The sequence below is a fragment of the Microcaecilia unicolor genome, chromosome 3 (assembly GCF_901765095.1).
Source record: "Microcaecilia unicolor chromosome 3, aMicUni1.1, whole genome shotgun sequence".
Lineage (NCBI taxonomy): Eukaryota > Metazoa > Chordata > Amphibia > Gymnophiona > Siphonopidae > Microcaecilia > Microcaecilia unicolor.
The window spans coordinates 408,829,708-408,847,447 of NC_044033.1; the positions used below are offsets into that span (position 1 = coordinate 408,829,708).

Below are 17,740 nucleotides of genomic sequence, written 5' to 3' on the forward strand. Positions count from 1 at the left end.
TTATAAACATTTTTGTGCCAGCTTCTATGCCAGCCTCAAATATCATACCCAGCTCCATGACAGCACTATGCAGGTCCCTGGAGTAGTTTTAGTGGGTGCAGTGCACTTCAAGCAGGCGGACTCAGGCCCATCCCCCCTACCTACACTTGTGGTGGTAAATGTGAGCCCTTCAAAACCCACCAGAAACCCACTGTACCCACATCTAGGTGCCCCCCTTCACTCGTAAGGGCTATGGTAGTGGTGTAAAGTGGTGAGTAGTGGGTTTTGGGGGGCTCAGCACACAAGGTAAGGGAGCTATATACCTGGGAGCAATTTCTGAAGTCCACTGCAGTGCCCCCTAGGGTACCCGGTTGGTGTCCTGGCATGTGAGGGGGACCACTGCACTATAAATGCTGGCTCCTCCCATGACCAAAGGACTTGGATTTGGCCAGGTTTGGGATGGCCGCCATTAGTTTCCATTATCAGCAGAAACCAATGGCGGCGATCTCTAACGCCGGCCAAAATGTTGAGATTTAGCCGGCCCCGACAGTATTATTGAAACAAAAGGTGGCCGGCCATTTTGTTTTGATAATACGGTCGGGTATGCCGCTTTACGGGGCCGGTCTTAGAGATGGCTGCCCATATAGATGGCCGGCCCCGTTCGATTATGCACCTCTATTTTACCTCTAACCTCAGTTATTAGTAAGAAGGTCTTATTGCATATAATGAGACCTGTACTAAAACAGTATGAGATAGTGGTAAAATAAGACATCTTAATGTTAGCCCACATTGGTAACTACACCGCTGAATACATATAATATATTTAAATGCTGCAGGCAGTATCTAAGAAACATGCTGAGCATGACATTTGATTATTGACCCACTAAATTCCTAAGGGCCCTGTTTACTAAGATGTACTAGCGTTTTTAGCACGTGCTAAAAATTAGCACACGCTAATGATAGAGACACCCATATATTCTTATGGGTATCTCTAGCGCACGATAATTTTTAGTGCACACTAAAAACGCTAGCGTGCCTATAGTATGGCTTAGTAAACAGGGCTCTAAAAAAAGAACACCAAAGTTATCAATAAACTTTCTGGCCTGGTGTAAGGAATATGCAATGTGTTCTCACCTGGAATGAATTAAGTATAGCAAACACAATGTGGAATGGTAAAGCTTTGTAAACAACTATTAGTATTCCAAAGATCCAGGTAAGTCCCAAAAGTGGTGTTAGAATTACAATGCTTCTTCCAATCTGAACCAAGGTATTTTTTTCTTGAACTGTTTTTTCTCCAATTGTTGGTCTTCGTAGCTTGGACATGACCACCACAACAATGATAACATTGAGTAGAACTGCAAGAAATGCAGGGATAATGAAAGCAAGAAGTGATCTGCTATTATTCCAGTTGAGCCAGCAGGCGTCCTTTCTTCTGTAGCTAGTATGTGGCTGAGTGCTTGCAATTGTGATGATGGATATCAACAGAGGACACAAATAACCCAGGCAGAATGTTATGGACAACATTCTCGACTTGCTGTTTTCATGGAAGACAAGAACTGTCCTATATAGGATTAAGAGACCCAATGTGAGCATCCAGAAAAATAAGCAGAGGTAGAAAAGGTGAATAAAAAATGTAGATGCTATGCAGGCATTCTCAATAATTTTGCTATTTGACCACTCCTGGGTTAACTGGGTTACTACTGAAGCAATGATGAACCAGATGTCAGCAATCAGCAGAGATATGGCTATATTCACCATAGAAACGTGGCGCATGAAAGCTGTTTTATGTTTTGTCACATGTCGCCAGACTACAGCTTCAATAAGAAGGCACAAAATTAAACTGGCCATGGAGATGCCTATGCCTATGTAGGTAATGTAAGTCAAAACTTTATCAGAGGGCGTTGTGGGGGACATCAAGATTGAGAACGACGTCAGATGAGTGCATCTACATACAACAGCCATATGTGTTTCATTTTCAAGATGACAGTCTGTATCTGTCCACTGCGTGCCATCAAAGTCCCAGAAGACGCATTGAGGTTCTTCTAGGCTACCATTAATTTTCTCGAATGTTAGAAAAACATCCTTTATTTGGGAACTGGTCTTGACAATAGTTGACATTACTAGCCCATTCACCAAAGCATTTCCATCTAAGATAGCTGGCAACAGTTGTCCAAGGGTAGAATAAGCAATGCTAACTATAGGGGTGTTTATAGGCAGCTTCATGATTTGTTCTTTGGGGAGTAACACACTCCCAGTGACATTAAATCCTATTGTGTTAAATATGACATTATAGTCCATTCCGTAATTGTTTGCAGACACTTTCACACCTTGCCAGTTGATGAAGTCATTAGTTACACTGAAAGGGAGATGATCTGGAGATAGATGCCGACTAAAATTCTCTACTGAATGTAACAAGCGTGAGCTAACATCTCTTTCATCCTTAAGTAGCAATGTCCAGTTTGCCAGTGTTTGAAAGTCAAGAATGTGACTTACTGTCTGTATAAAATCCTATAAAACACAAAGACAATGCATTAGACATGTATATGTGCATTGATATCATAATCTTTCAGTACAATTTTAGAAGATGTTACTTAGTCTGAAAGTCCAAGCAGGTGCATATGTCTTTATAAAATATCTTCACAAATCCTGCAGCCTGCCAGGAGCTGATGTAAATTTTTGTACTGTGAGGAACCTCTGAGGGTCAGGGAAGAAGGGATCCGGGAGAGGAGCAAGATGGATAGGTTTCATACCTGGGATTCCAACTACAAGTCCCAGGATCCTAGGGGCTGGGAAGCCACACCCCCACAGAGGCATAAGTTTCCCAAGAGCCAGAGAAGGGAGGAGGACTACAGTTCCCAAGAACCCCTGCAAAGCCCAGGGGGCAAGCAAAGGGAGCAGCAAGGGAACTACAAGTCCCAGGATCTCGAAGGAGAGGAGGGGGATTGGCTGAGGAGAAATAATCAGGAGGGATAGGACCAGCTGGGGACCATAAAGGGAGAGGAGCCCATGGAATGGGAGATGGAAAAAGAGGTCGGAGAAGAGATCCAAGCCCAAGATGACTGGGAAAGTGAGCCCATGGAGATTGCTGCTCTAGCTCAGGTACAAGGGAAGAAGTTGAAAGGCTTCATAACAAACCTTCTTCAAGGCTGGGGAAAGCTTGGAGGAAAAGTTAAGCAGCTGTTCCACTCAAGGTTGAGAGAGGTGTTGTGCTGTAAAGCAGTGAATGACTTCAGCTGTGGCCAGAAGTCAGACCCGGCTAGAGAAAAAGGTAGTTTCTTGAACTGTGTCCAGGAACCTGGCCATGCTGGGGAAGCAGTGAGTGATTTGAACTGTGTCCAGAAGTCATGCCATGCTAGGAAGCAGTGAGTAATTTAAACTGTGTCCAGAAGTGGTGCCAGGCTTGGGAAACAGTGAATAACTGGAACGGTGTTCAGAACACTGCCATGCTGGTGAAACAGTGAGTGATTTAAAACTGTGTCCAGGAATCAGGCCATGCTGGGGAAGCAGTGAATGATTTAAACTGTATCCAGAAACTGTGGTCGGTGTGGAGGGGGGGAAGAACAAGGGGTGATATGTGCTGTAACCAAGGACTGTGTCTGGAAGAGGAAATGTCTTGGCCTTGCTGATGGAATAAAGCGGTTTTAAGCATATTTTTGGAGTCTGCTTCTGGGAGTGCTCTGTCCAGGGAAGGGTCCTTCCAGGGCCAGCTGAGTTCATACCTGCAGGAAGGCCTGAAGGTGATGGCCTGCTGACAGTACATATGTACATACGTTATCAAATATAGAAACATGATGGCAGATAAAGGCCAAGTGGCCCATCCAGTCTGCCCATCCTCGGTAACCCCTAACTCTTCCTAAGCAATCCTACATGCTTATCCCATGCCTTTTAAAATTCTGACACAGTCCTTTGACTCCACAACCTCCACCGGGAGGCCATTCCATGTTTCCACCACCCTTTCCGTGAAATAATACTCTTAGATTATTCCTAAGCCTGTTCCCTCTTAACTTCATCGTATGCCCCCTCATTCCAGAGTTTTCCTTCAGTTGAAAAAGGCTCACTTCCTGTACATTAATGCCCTTGAGATATTTAAACTTCTCTATCATATCTCCTCTCTACCAGCATATACATGTTGAGGTTCATAAGCCTGTCCCTATATTTTTTTTATGTTCCAGACCACTTACTAATTTTATAGCTGCCCTCTGGACCGACTCCATCCTGTTTATATCTGCATCACTAATCTGCCCAAACTCCTCCCCCAAACATGTTATATTCAAGCTGCATTAAGCCTACTTTAACCCCTGGAGAAATTTTATAAAAGTTTTTTTTTCTGTAGGTAGATTAGAGTTTACCTGAGGAAAAAAGTTCATACAATTACCCCCAAAAGGTACAAAAGAAATTCAATAACTGTGGTACAGGTATGTGGATAAGTTCTGATTTGCTGTTATCATTTATAACAACTGCCCCTGGAGTTGGCACTTTAGGACCCCCCTTATTCTTCTGCAGGTCATTTAGCATGGGGCTTGTAGGCAGCTCAAACCTTAGGCAACCAAGGACATTTTCCCACTCAACTCCTGCTCTTTCATTTCCTCCCAAACTCCTCCCAACCTACAACTCTACAAATGAAGGCACTATTCTTCTATACTTTATACATATATCCTCCCCCCCCCCCCTCAGGCTGAGGATTTCTCCCAGCCAGGGAACTCCGTCACTTCCCCCCCCCCCCCCCCTCCACGACTCTCTACGGGCTTACCCTTTTCAATAATTCCCCACTTAACCAGGGGTTGCACAAAGTTATAATGGTCAATGGAAATACTGAAATGAATTAGTATCTTGAGATAAAAACTTTATGAACAGGAAAACTTTTAGGGATTTGAGAAGGACATGTAGTTTTCATTGTGTCTCCTTTCTCTTGGAAGAGTTCCACCAGTTGAAGGACTCTCGCACAGCTTAGAGCAGGGGTTCTCAACTCAGTCCTCAGGACACACCCAGCCAGTCAGGTTTCAGGATACCTACACTAAATATGCATGAGATAGATTTGCATACAATGGAGGCAGTGCATGCAAATTTATCTCATGCATATTCATTGTGGATATCTTGAAAACCAGACTGGCTTGGTGTGTCTGAGGACTGGGTTGAGAACCCCTGGCTTACAGGGAACATTGCCTGTCACAGTATATACCCGATTATACTAGTATTCTAGAAAAGGCAAGTAGGTGCCTACTATATAAAATATACTCTATATTAGGTGCCTACATGTACATTTTGGCTTTAGTTGATGTTATTAACTGTCAGTCTGCAAAATGTGTATTAGTGTCCGACCTTTTTTAGGGAACTTCTGCTGATCTAGTGACGTCACAATGTCTCTGCATGTGCTAGGGTTTCATAATTAGAATTCTGGCTGTCTTTCCTGTAGTAAGTGATCCTTATTCAGGATGCTGGCACCAAGAGCAGCAGAAAATGGAACCCCAATGCCAGATCGTCTATGGGCCTAAGGAGGCTGGAGGCATGGGACTTGCTGTACAGATCCACAAATACCTGCAGAGCTTATAGCCATGGATTCCAGTGCATCATCAGGTTCTGCAGAGAGCATAATTAGAGAGCTGACTGTTGGCATGTTTTGGGGTGCAGTGATCTCTCCAGCTAGCAGTTAGTGAATACTATCAGGAATAATATGTCATAAGTAATAGGTGGAGGAGTGGCTTAGTGGTTAGAGCACAGGTCTTGCCATCCAGGGGTGCCCAGTTCAAATCCCACTGCTACTGCTCTTCCTTGTGATCTTGGGCAAGTCACCTAACTATCCATTGCCTCAGAATCAAAATTAGATCATAAGTCCTCCAGGGACAGAGAAATACCCAGTGTACCTGAATGTAACTCATGTTGAGCTACCTCTGAAAAAGGTGTGAGCAAAATACAAATAAATAAATAAATAAGCATCTTGTATGTCAGGCACATGAATTTTGTGCTCTGAGATAGTCTTCATCTTTGTTGGGCTCTGTTCCATCCAAGTTGTAGATCAATTGTGAAACTCAGCAACCAGATTGCCAAATTCATACAGTAACTTTTATCTATTTAAGTCATATTGGACCTTGGTCAAGTGCGCTGACCTATATCAAGATGGTGTGCAGCTATCCAACATGACAAGATTTATTCTTCATCAGCATTAAAAGATCACTTGTTTCTACCTTGCATCTATGGCAACCATCATTTTAAGCTTCATGGCAAGAGCTGTAGCTATATTTGGGAGTCTGTGATTGTGCCATTTCATTCGAAGTCTGGCTGAATGTCATACCTCCTCCCCATGGCCATCCAAGCGTATAGAAGGAGGGAAAGGGGTTTGACAACCATTAACATGTCAAGCAACTTGATGCTGGGCCATCTAGTGCTGGTCCCCAGGCCCATGGTAAGGTGTCTGACCTAAAAATTCAGTTTTGAAAAAACAAGGATCAAGGAGTTAATGACCTTGCTTATGTGAGAACGGGTCACCTGGAAAACTCAGGACACTTGATGCAAGAGTTTTTAGTCATGCCTGTATGAGTTAGAATAGTAGGAAAGAGGTTTCAGATGACAACTCAACTTTATGGTTCAGGTACGCAGGTTAGATTTCCTTGTCAGGGCTATTATCAATAAACTACAGCCTTTATATTTCACTAAAACTAATTCTCTTTATTGGTGGGTTACAGGAAAGGTAGGACAGTGGTTGCAATTGCACTAGCTAACTAATCTTGATACTCTGCCTCTTTATGTACATCAATAGTTAAAAGTCAGGAAAACTGTCTAGAATACCTGAAAGGAAAAATTGGATATCAAGTAAACAAAAATAAGGAGGGACAAGGATTCATAGTGCTGCTGAATTACCTATAGACAAAATTTTGGAGGGGCAACAAGCAGAAACACGGGAGAGGGAGAGAGAGAGAGAATGTGCAGTCAGGAGAGGAAGCCTCGATGATTAGTGCCCCAGTTTTCAAGTTTCAAACTTGCTCTAATTCAACCTCTTTTTGTAAGTCCTACCATGTAGAGGCGTAGCTATGGGTGGGCCTGGGTGGGCCCAGGCCCACCCAGTTTGTTGGATGCTCCAATCTGTGTGCCGGTCTTATACGCGCTGGTTAGGCTGCACACAGATCCAATTTGACCAGTTTACTTAGGCAGTTAAATAGTGGTGATCAGCACTTAACTGCACAAGTGCCAGCTTTGCCCCTGGACTGTCCATTAAATAGCTGGCTACAACTTTAGCAATTAGTACTGATATTCAGTGACACTAACTAGTTACTTTTTGATATTCAGTGACACTAACCAGTTACATGTTGCTGAATATCAGAGGATAGCCTGTCCCCACACAAGCGATATAACCGGCCAGGAGAAAAATGTCCAAATGTAGCTTTATGCCACTTTTTGGACTTTTTTCTTTTTTGAATATTAGCCCCATAGTAACTTACCTGTACAGTCCATCCAGTCTGCCCAACAAGATAAACTCATACCATATGATGTGATTCTACATATGAATATTTATCTTGATTTGTCATTTTCAGGACACAGTCCACAGAAGTCTGCCCGGCACTTGTTCTCCAATTGTTGAAGCTGTCATTGAAGCCCCACTCCAGCTCATCCAAATCTGTCCAACAACTACCAGGGCACAGACCGTAGAAGTCTGCCCAGCATTGGTTTTGCTTCTCTGGTGTTGCCATTTAATCTTCACTAAGCTTGTTTGGTTCCATGCTTTTCATACAGGATTCCTATGTGTTTATCCCACTTATTTTTGAATTCCCTTACCATTTTCATCTCTACAATTCCAGGCATCAACCACTTTCTCTGTGAAAAATAACTTCCTGATGTTATTCCTGAGTAGGCCCCCCTGCAACCTCAAATCATGTCCTCTAGTTCTACCACCTTCCTGTCTCTGGAAAAGGTTTGTATATTATTACCATTCAAATATTCAAATGTATATATCATATCACCCCTGTCTCTCCTTTCCTTCATAGTTATTTTTGCTCTAGGCATTATAATGCTCAGCCAAAATGGTACAAACTTTAAAAGTGGTTAAATTCACAAAAGTGCTGGAGTGACTATACCTGCATTGTTGAGCCAGTGATGTTCTGCAGGGAGAGAGATGAAATACTTCTCAAAATTGTCACAATGGTTCTAAGGTTTCCAGCAGTTCGAGCGATGTGTCCCTGAGTCACCAATTCTGAAAGGCTCTTCACCACTAGAGATAGGTTTTGCTTAATGACATGTGTAGTGAGATTCTATAATTAAGAAAAGTTTTCAAATATCCTGTAAGTTAAATCAAACTTGACATTATTCACTTTAGATATGGAAAATTCTTTCAATAGTACTATTTAACAACCCTGGTAGTAGAGATACAGGGAAATAGAAACAAAGGATCTAGACGGAGTCCTCGTGGCACACCCAGCCATTGGGTTTCAGAATGTCCACAATAAATATGCATGATGTAAGATATGCATACATTGCCTCCTTGATATGCAAATTTATCTCATGCATATTCATTGTGAGCATTCTCAAAACCTGACTAGCTGGATGTGCCCTGAGGACTGGGTTGAGAAGCACTAAGCTAGACACTTCACAGTTACAAGAGACCATTTTCACTATTACATGCAGAGCCTGTGACAAGGAAAGGAAGGACCATCCCTGGGTTCTCTCTGCCAGGATAACTCTCCTGGCTCTAAGGCCAGCAAATTTCTAGGCCAGTGCATCTCAACCCAGTCTTTGAGGCACACCTAATTCTGTCAGGTTTTCAGGATATCAATGAATGTGCATGAGATAGATTTACTTACCAAGGAGGCAGTACATGCAAATCTATCTCATGCATATTCATTGTGGATATCCTGAAAACCAGATGGGATTAGATGTGCTTCAAGGACTGGGTTGAAAAGCACTGTTCTAAGTTAGAAACTCAGAAGCAAAAAACCCTTTTTCTCTAGGTGGGGGATGGGAGAGGCTCAGACCCATTTGAAGTCAATTAAAAAAAAAACCAGTAGTTATTGTACACGATTCTAAAAACAGTAGTTATTGTACACGATTCTGGAGGGAGGAGGGAGACCAGCAGTGAGTTCCCATGGGAACACAAGCAGCAGTATAGTCTTCACTCAAGACCAAATGACTGCTTCTGGGGAGTTCTAGGAAATGTTCCTGAGCTCTTGCAGAGATGCCAAGTCACCTAGTTCCAGGGAGAAGACTTTTTGGCCAATCCTGGTTTTGAACTTATATCCCAAAGCAGTGTGAGATTTGTAGTGCCTGATCCTGCCCATTGAAATCAGCGCTGGAAGTCCCATAATGCAGCAGGATGGAGTGGTCAGAAATCCAGTACTGTCCCAAAATCTCCAGCCTGGAACTGGGTAACTTGGCCATTCTGACCTTAACAATGTGGGACCCAAGTGCAGAGGAGGATGTGGAATGGTTGCCTACTACACAGCAAACTGCTGTATGAAGAAATGGACAAGCTAAACAAGGTATTTTTTGTTGTTGTTACATTTGTACCCCATGCTTTCCCACTCATGGCAGGCTCAATGCAGCTTACATGGGGCAATGGAGGGTTAAGTGACTTGCCCAGAGTCACAAGGAGCTGCCTGTACCTGAAGTGGGAATTGAACTCAGTTCCTCAGGACCAAAGTCCACCACCCTAACCACTAGACCACTCCTCCACTACTTCTTTTTACTTGGATTTATAAAAAGAACTTACTTAGGCCCCACTGTTTAATAAACAGTGTTACTGTGTTTTGTAGGAGGGAGGGCAGCCAGAGACCAGCTCCATGTAGCAACTGCTGTAACCCTTGCTGAAATGAATTAAAAGTGACATGGAATCTGAAAAGGGGAGACAGGTTCCTTTTATTGGGAAATACCCAGAGAAAAGAGTTTACATATAGGGTGTTTAAAGAGGCAATGGACGAGAGAAGTTTCTGGCTTGAACTGTGGAGAGGAGTCCGAGGCACCTCTGACTGAGATGTTTTAAAACCTGAACTGGTAGAAGTATGTAAAACAGCCTTATTCTGACAACCTTATCTTGGAGAGCAAGAAAGCCTAAGACTGTGAACTTTGGGGAACCACTTACTACTATTTGGAATTTGATTTGAACTTTAAAAAAACTACTAAATAGCACCCAACCACCAAAACCAGGCATTGCAATATTCAACAGATTGAACATCAAAAACCCCATCAAACTGAAGCAAGATAACACATTGTATCATCAAGGTTTTTGCAATTTTTCTCCCCTCCCCATCTAGACTGTTGACCCTCCCTTCAATGTGACCTTTATGGTAAATACTTTTTATTAATGACAAGAAAAAGATGTTACATTGCCCGATTATGAAACATAGAACACCCCATAACATTACAATCACAGTTATGAAATTACTATACTAGCAGAAATTATAACAAGAATAGGCCTGGATATTCCAGGTCCCAAGTTTAAGTAACCTCCAATTCCATTCACCAGTACCTATTTTACAAAAGCCGGCTCCCCCTGACTTGAAAACCTGGCTATGCCTCTGCCAGCCACCCTAAAAGGCTTTTGATAAAAGCAGCAGGATTTTAAGCTCCTATGGGATAAATGTTCTGAAGATATTTTTGTGGGGTTTTTTTTGTTTTTGTTTTTTTAACTGGTCTGCATCTGCCCAGAATTGGAAAGTGAGGGGGTGATTAACTGAACTTGTCGCTAAAAAAGCTGACTTTAAAATAGCATTAGAAATATAGGGCTATAACTCATGCACTTGGTTTTTGTTCACAAACAGCAGACCAAACAAAGAATATCCGTCACCAACATTTATTCACCAAAGCTTTTAGTATTTTAATTGTGTTGTGGTGAATAAATGTTGGTGACTGAAGTTCTTTGTTTGGTCTGCTGTTTGTTTGTGCCATCTTGGATCTTGCAGATTGCTTGCCTTCTTGCTTCGTGGTTTTCGTTGAACCTGAGAAAATATGATTAAACCAGGAGTTTGCCACAAGCTGTTTTCCTTGGTTTATAATTTGTTGGACTTTTTACTGAAAGAGGAACTGAAAGCCAGCCCTGATTGACTAGCAAGGACAAGCGATTATCAGAGGATGTCTCATTTCCATGGCAACACACTCACAGTAGTTCTAAGTATGACACCGCCCCACTTTTACATAGAACGTAGAGATTATTAGAACACTAGCAGAGAAGGCCCGTTTCAGGGAGAAATGAAACGGGTGCTAGAAAGGTCCCCCATGCTCCCCCAGTTCCAGACTCCCCCATCGGAGTTGCAGAGCCATCCCTCCCGCTCCGAGTTGCAGACCCCACCTCCGTGCCTTCGCTTTCCGCCCGCCCCTCGTAGTTGCTGGCCCCCTGTGTGGCCATCGCGTACCTGTGGTGGCAGAGGACTCCAATCCCCACCAGGGCGTCTTCCGAAATGCGTGTAAACAGGAAGCGGGGCACCGCTGGCAGCCATTGCGGCGATGTGGTGTGAGCTGTGCCTCCCGCTCGTCATGTCGCAGCCGTGGGGCATTTCGTTGTGAACACAGCTGACGTCGGACGGAGGGAGGGGGAGGAGTGTCGATGTGCGAGCTGTGAATCCGCTGCTCTCGTAGCGGTGGGCGGCTTCATTTTAACATAGCTGACGACAGAGGGGGGGGTGTGGTGCGGCGGTGCTGTGTGAGGTGTTCTGTTTATTTCTTAGAGCTGCCTTCTCTATCTGGGCAGCGGAAGCCATGGCCCTTCTAATAGCCTGGAAGGAACTGCATAGGCCCTCTAGATACTTAATTACCTCAACCCTGTATCTGCTCATGGCAGGTCTGCACAGACCAGGCTGTAGCTAGGTCTGTAATTAGAAAGGAACCCAGTATTCAGTAGATATAAAAAGATAGTTTATTACAATCTTACCAATAGCAGTACAAGCAAATCAGTCACATGGTGGAACAGCATTACATGGCACATCCTCTCTCTCTGGCCTTCTAGAGTCTTCCTTCTCTGTTCTTCTTCTGATCTAATACCCCTCAGATTGCTGATTATATACAACTAGTAAAAAAGGCCCGTGTCTGGAACGAATGAAACGGGCGCTAGCAAGGTTTTCCTGCGAGTGTGTATGTTTGAGAGAGAGAGAGCCAGAGTGAATGTGCGGGTGTGTGACAGTCTGTGTGACAGTGTGTTTGTGAGAATGAGAGTGTGTGACAGGGCCCCCTCCCCTGTTTCTAATGCCCCTCACCCCGTTCCCTCCCCTCCTTTTCTTCCCCTTTCCCACACTTTGGGTTCCTTAAGGCTTTCAAAAGTCTATGTACCCCCGTGGCCCTAACGCCCAGTATTCGGATACCCCACCACTTTCCTCCTCACCCCTCCCCCAAGATGTAATACTTTCATGTCCTTCATTTTTTTAAAAAAGTGTCCTTTCTACCCTGTGTACAAATGCCCGGCATTCAGATTGTGTTCCTCTCGTAAATTTTCATTTCTTTCATTCATTCAAAACTTGCCCCCCCCCCCCCCCCCCCCGAACACTTTTGGTTCCTTCAGTCTTTTAAAACTGTCCTATGTACCCTGTGTGCTAATGGCCAGCAGTGAGATTGTTTTCCTGTCCCAAATTTGCATGTCTTTCAGTCATTCACAACTCCCTCCCCCCTTCTCCAGTTTAACACTTTCGTTTCCTTCAGTCTTTTAAAACTCTCCTATCTACCCTGTGTCCTAATGGCCAGCATTCAGATTGTTTTCCTTTCCCAAATGTTCATGTCTTTCAGTCGTTCAGAACTCCCCCCCTCCCCCCATTTAACACTTTTGGTTCCTTCAGTCTTTTAAAACTCTCCAATCAACCCTGTGTCCTAATGGCCAGCACTCAGATTGTTTTGCTTTGCCAAATTGTCTGTCACTGATGTCACTGAGGTCAGTGCCTGCCTGCCTAGCAGACCACTTCCAGCAGGCACGGTCCCAAGCACATCCTGTTGAAGGTGAGAATTATTATATAGGATTCTGACTCCATTGGTTCCAATGGACCCCAGTCTCTCTCACCAGGGCTCTTGGTTCTTATCAGTTGATCAGAATGACTTCATATGTTCCCAAACCTTCCTCTAGCCCCCCCCCCCTTTGGATGTTCTCACCCGGGGTGCAGCTGACTCAGTACTATCTCTACATAACCATAGCAACTCTTGCTCATGACGTCTTGCAGGTGCCAGTCCCAGAGCAAATGCCCCCCTCCCTTGCCAGCTCAGCACTTGCTACAGTGAAATGTAACTGTGTCAAAGGTGATCTCTGATTTTTACAAGCTAGCTCTCTTTTGTAACAGAGATGATTTTGATTTTAAGAAGCCTAGCTCTTATTATGAGCCATTGGCCTGTATTTTACTGAGAGCAAGGGCTAGCATAACTCTTCAGTTCCTCGCTGCTGCTGTTGGTGGGGTGGTGCGGTGGGCCGGTTCTTTGTGAAGACAGCAGACATCGGACAGAGGGAGGGGGGAGCGATTCGTTGAGTGTCATAGCCCCGCCCTCGACATCATAACGTTGTGACGTGAGGGCGGGGCAGACAGGCATGGGGAAAAAGAGACATTCCAATCTACACCACCATGCAAGAGGAAGTTGCAGCTTCACTTAGAATGTTGGGGGTTGCGAATTATGTCCGGAAGGGGCGTGGCTGAGAGCGGGGCTATGAGTGAGAGTGAGTGGTGCATGAGTGAAAGTGAGTGGTTGTGACAGCCTAGCCCACGAACAGTGCAGGGCTTCAATGTTTCCGTGCCACAGACTGAGCTTCAGAATGTTTGAGGTGAGAATTATTTATATAGATAGAGATTAGAATTAAGACATCCAAGTTGAGACATACTCAGTGTTGATGGTATTTTAGTAAGGATCTGCCAGTGAAAGCCTTTTCGAAACTACCTGCAGGAGAGCACATGTATTTTCTGGCACAAAGAAAACAGCTGTTTTACAAAGATACCTGTTGAAAAATGAACAGTACAGGTCCGGCAGTCTCCATGTGGAGGTGTCATCACTTACACTTGGAAGTGGTGGTTTTGTCACTTTCATATATGCAAGTGTTGACACTTCCACACATAGCTGCCCCCATTTTCAAACTTACACCCTGTAAATGCCACCAACTAAATAGTAAGGCTGCAATTTTAAGGTGGTTTTTTTTTTATAAATGGATATAAACTACATGGGACTAAGGATATTGACTCCCCTACTCCCACATGTAAAGCCTTGACTGAAACAATTACTTTTTTTTTTTAAACCTATACATACCTTTCAGGGGGAGTAAAACCTGATGTGGCAAATTTTCCCCCACGCATATATATTTTCTTTGTAAAATGGGAATAAATGTGTACATATTAGTCCTGCCCATGCCAAACCATCTGGAATAATGTACAAGGAAAAACAAGGGAAATAAAAAGAGTACCCTGTACATAAAGCTATTTGATTGGCCATTACCTTAGTTACAATTTCTAATTAAATGACATTACAAGAACTCAGTTTCTCAGTTATCTGAGCCAACTAAGAACACAGAAGGCAATTGTAGAACCAGCCACTTACACATATACCTAGTAGCAGCAGGCACATGTGCATATTCATGCCTGCTCTAAGGGGCCCATCTACTAAAGGGCTGCCTCAAGGCGACCCGGAACTACCGCTGGCCCAACGCAGGCACCGCCAATAGTTCCACCCCCCCCCCCCCCCCCAGCATGCGCCATTTTCAGTGCTATAGAAAATCAGACCTGATTTTCTAGCACAGGGGTCACCCAGCAGTAATTGGGCAGTGCTGCACGCTACCCAGTTACCACTGGGTTAGAACGGGAGCTCTTACCGCCATTTCAATGGATGGCAGTAAGAGCTTCCCCTGAAATGGCCATGTGGCAAGTGCAAACTTACCACACAGCCTTTTTATTTTTTTGGGCCTTTTTACCTGCTGCAGTAAAAGGGGCCCAGAAGCACGGCAAAAATGGCTACTTCCACTAGCTCAGAGTCCCTTTTACTGCAGCTTAATAAAAGGGCCCCTAAATGAGGCATAAGGGTACATTTGTGTATCTGCCCAGGTTTACAGGTGTACTTTGAATTCTGCAAATCCTAAACTCCACCCAACTCCAGCCCTTGGGAATCACCACTTGATATTTAAAAGTACTTTTATGCAGGTATCTGATACAGTATTTTGGAGATGGCTCTTTCCATGTATAAAGCTCCGTTTTACACATGGAAAAGTTTTACACTTACCTAAACTTACTTCCAAAATGAGGGAGGAAGTTAACTCTAAATTACCACGACCCAAGATCAACTACGTTAATATATAGAACCACGGGAAACATTTTACCTTGTATTACAGGGTACATTTTGTTTAAAAAAACAATAACAAAATAAAGTAACAATAATTACCTCCAAAATGTTTAAAGTAAATTACCTGCTTGAATTGTGTGAGATCAATAGATACACATCTCTCCTTATCTATTTCCAGCTTCCCATTTTTACATATAAGGGTCATGAAGCCTTCAAATCCCTCACTACATGAGGCATTAAAAATGGCATTTTCATTTACAAATCCATGTGAATGGTCTCTACACCCACCTGGGGAAAAACACAAGCAATAAGAAAGTTAAGCTGAGTAAGCTTAAAGAAGCAATAACATGTTCAAGGACACTTTTATATCATTCTAATGAAGATTTGCAAGTGCCATATTCAGATCATTTTCATTAGGGATGTGTAAATCTGGAAGAGTTTTGAGTTCCCTTTTAGACAACCTTTTTGGAAAACTCATCTTTTAGCTTGGCTGTATATAATTGTTCCTGAATTTGGTGTTCCCAATATGTGAAAATGTTAGGTAAATACAAAGGTCCCAAAATTCAGATGCAGGAGATTTGCCAGGCAATCTCCTGCGGTCCACGCTGAACACGGATATTCAATGCTAGGCTGTTTCCAGTGACCAACATTGAATATCTGGGTTTTCTTGGCTGATTTGAAGATAATCAGCAATGTCGATATTCAGACATGGCCAAATATATACCAGGGTTTGACGCAGCCAAATATGACATCCAAACCCGGTTTAAAAATCGGCAGATAGCCAGTTATATCATGGGGCTCATTTTCAAAGCACTTAGACTTACAAAGTTCCATAGGTTTCTATGTAACTTTGTAAGTCTAAGTGCTTTGAAAATACACCTCCATGTGATGTATCCAGTTATCCATCAGCTGCTAACCTGTGCAGAAGGAATGGATCCTCAGAAGCTTAGCTGAAATTGGGTGGCGGAGCAGTTGGGGGGAAGAGGGGGTGGTGGTTGGGAGGCGAGGATAGGCAGACTTATACGGTCTGTATCAGAGCCGGTGATGGGAGGCGGGACTGGTGGTTGGGAGGCGGGAAATACTGCTGGGCAGACTTATATGGTCTGTGCCCTGAAAAGGACAGGTACAAATTCAAGGTAAGGTATACACATATGAGTTTGTCTTGGGCAGACTGGATGGACCATGCAGGTCTTTTTCTGCCATCATCTACTATGTTACTATGATATTCAGTGGAGGATAGCCGGTTATCCTCCATTGAATATTGGAGGGTAGACAGTTAAGCCCTATTTAACTGGTCAGCATCCATTCTGACTAGTTAAATAGTGCTACATATTGGGTGGAAAGAGTAGGTTCATGAACATAGAAACAACTCAGTCAATATTCAGCCAGTAGCAGTCAGCGTTTTTTTAAAATGCTGTCATCAGCTAAACTTAGGCCTGGATATTCAGTACCTGGCCCATATTCAGCCGGGACATGTATGAAATACTTTCGCAAGTCCCAGATGAATAGTGGCATAAGTTGATCTGCTACTTTTTTCCCCCACATGCCCCCTTCTTATGTGTAACCTGTTGAGAACAGGATATTGGCCTAGATGGACCCTTGGTCTGCCCCAGAAGGGCAACTCTTATGTTCTTATGAAACTGATATACCAAGTATAAACTGACAATCTAAAGGATAAATTTCCAAGGCATTTCCAAAGGAAATAACCCATTGCAAAACTGCCATCTGAAATGTAAGTTTCCCCACTGTTTAAAGATGCATTGCCAAGGATGGGGTCAAATTGAGATTTTTACCTAGGCATGCACTTTTGAAAATTTAACAGTATGCATAGAAATTAACCAGAAAATGTGCGTGTCCCAAAGAGCATAATTTTCTAGGGCTAATTTTCAAAGCAGAAGTACATGTGTACTTTCTCTTTGAATATTCAGCAAAAACTGTACATAAAAAATAGATGTATGCGTAAAATTAACCCCTAAAATGAAAATATTATAAATATTTAGTAAGTCAATTGTGTATAATGGAGAAGGAGTAGATTTAGTTCAAATTAAAGGTGGATGCAATTGTAAGCGTTGCTTATCAGCTTGTAAGGTATTTCATGATGACATTGGTCCCTTTTTTGCATTAGAGAAGTTTAGGACCCAGCTTATATCTTTGCTATGAAAAGAACAGCACACACCGCATAGGAATTATTTTAAACACAGTATTAAAAGGGATTTGCTAAGCAGAAAGAGCAATGCACAGTTCTGTTGATAAAAGAACTAGTTGCCTCAAAGTGCATCAAGCTAATAACTTGTGCAATAAATTTTCATCTTCATTTATTCTTTTAGGAAATAGAAATATATCTGGTTGATATTCAAAGCCTCCTGCCCATTTAAATCGCATGTGCCTGCCCAGCCACTGATATTAAGCAGCAGTTAGACAATGCTACTGAATATCAGCCAGTACCCATATAACTTCTAGGTACTGGCCTGCAGACTTGAGGTGACCTCCCCTTCTGCACAGCCCCATGAGCATTTCGATTTCCTCCCCTCCTTGGGCCCCCACAAGCAGTTCT

The 17,740-nt window shown here is 43.2% G+C and overlaps 1 protein-coding gene across 1 annotated transcript in view; it reads right to left on the reverse strand.

The window, feature by feature from the left end:
• ADGRF1 (adhesion G protein-coupled receptor F1) overlaps window positions 1-17,740 on the reverse strand; it is a 79,828-nt gene that overhangs the window by 18,392 nt on the left and 43,696 nt on the right. Inside the window, exons 8-10 of the mRNA XM_030195581.1 lie at window positions 15,311-15,474; window positions 8,046-8,219; window positions 1,114-2,487 (exon numbers count right to left, since the gene is read on the reverse strand). Coding sequence (XP_030051441.1) covers window positions 1,114-2,487; window positions 8,046-8,219; window positions 15,311-15,474 — 1,712 coding nt within the window. The remainder of the gene's footprint in view (window positions 1-1,113; window positions 2,488-8,045; window positions 8,220-15,310; window positions 15,475-17,740) is intronic.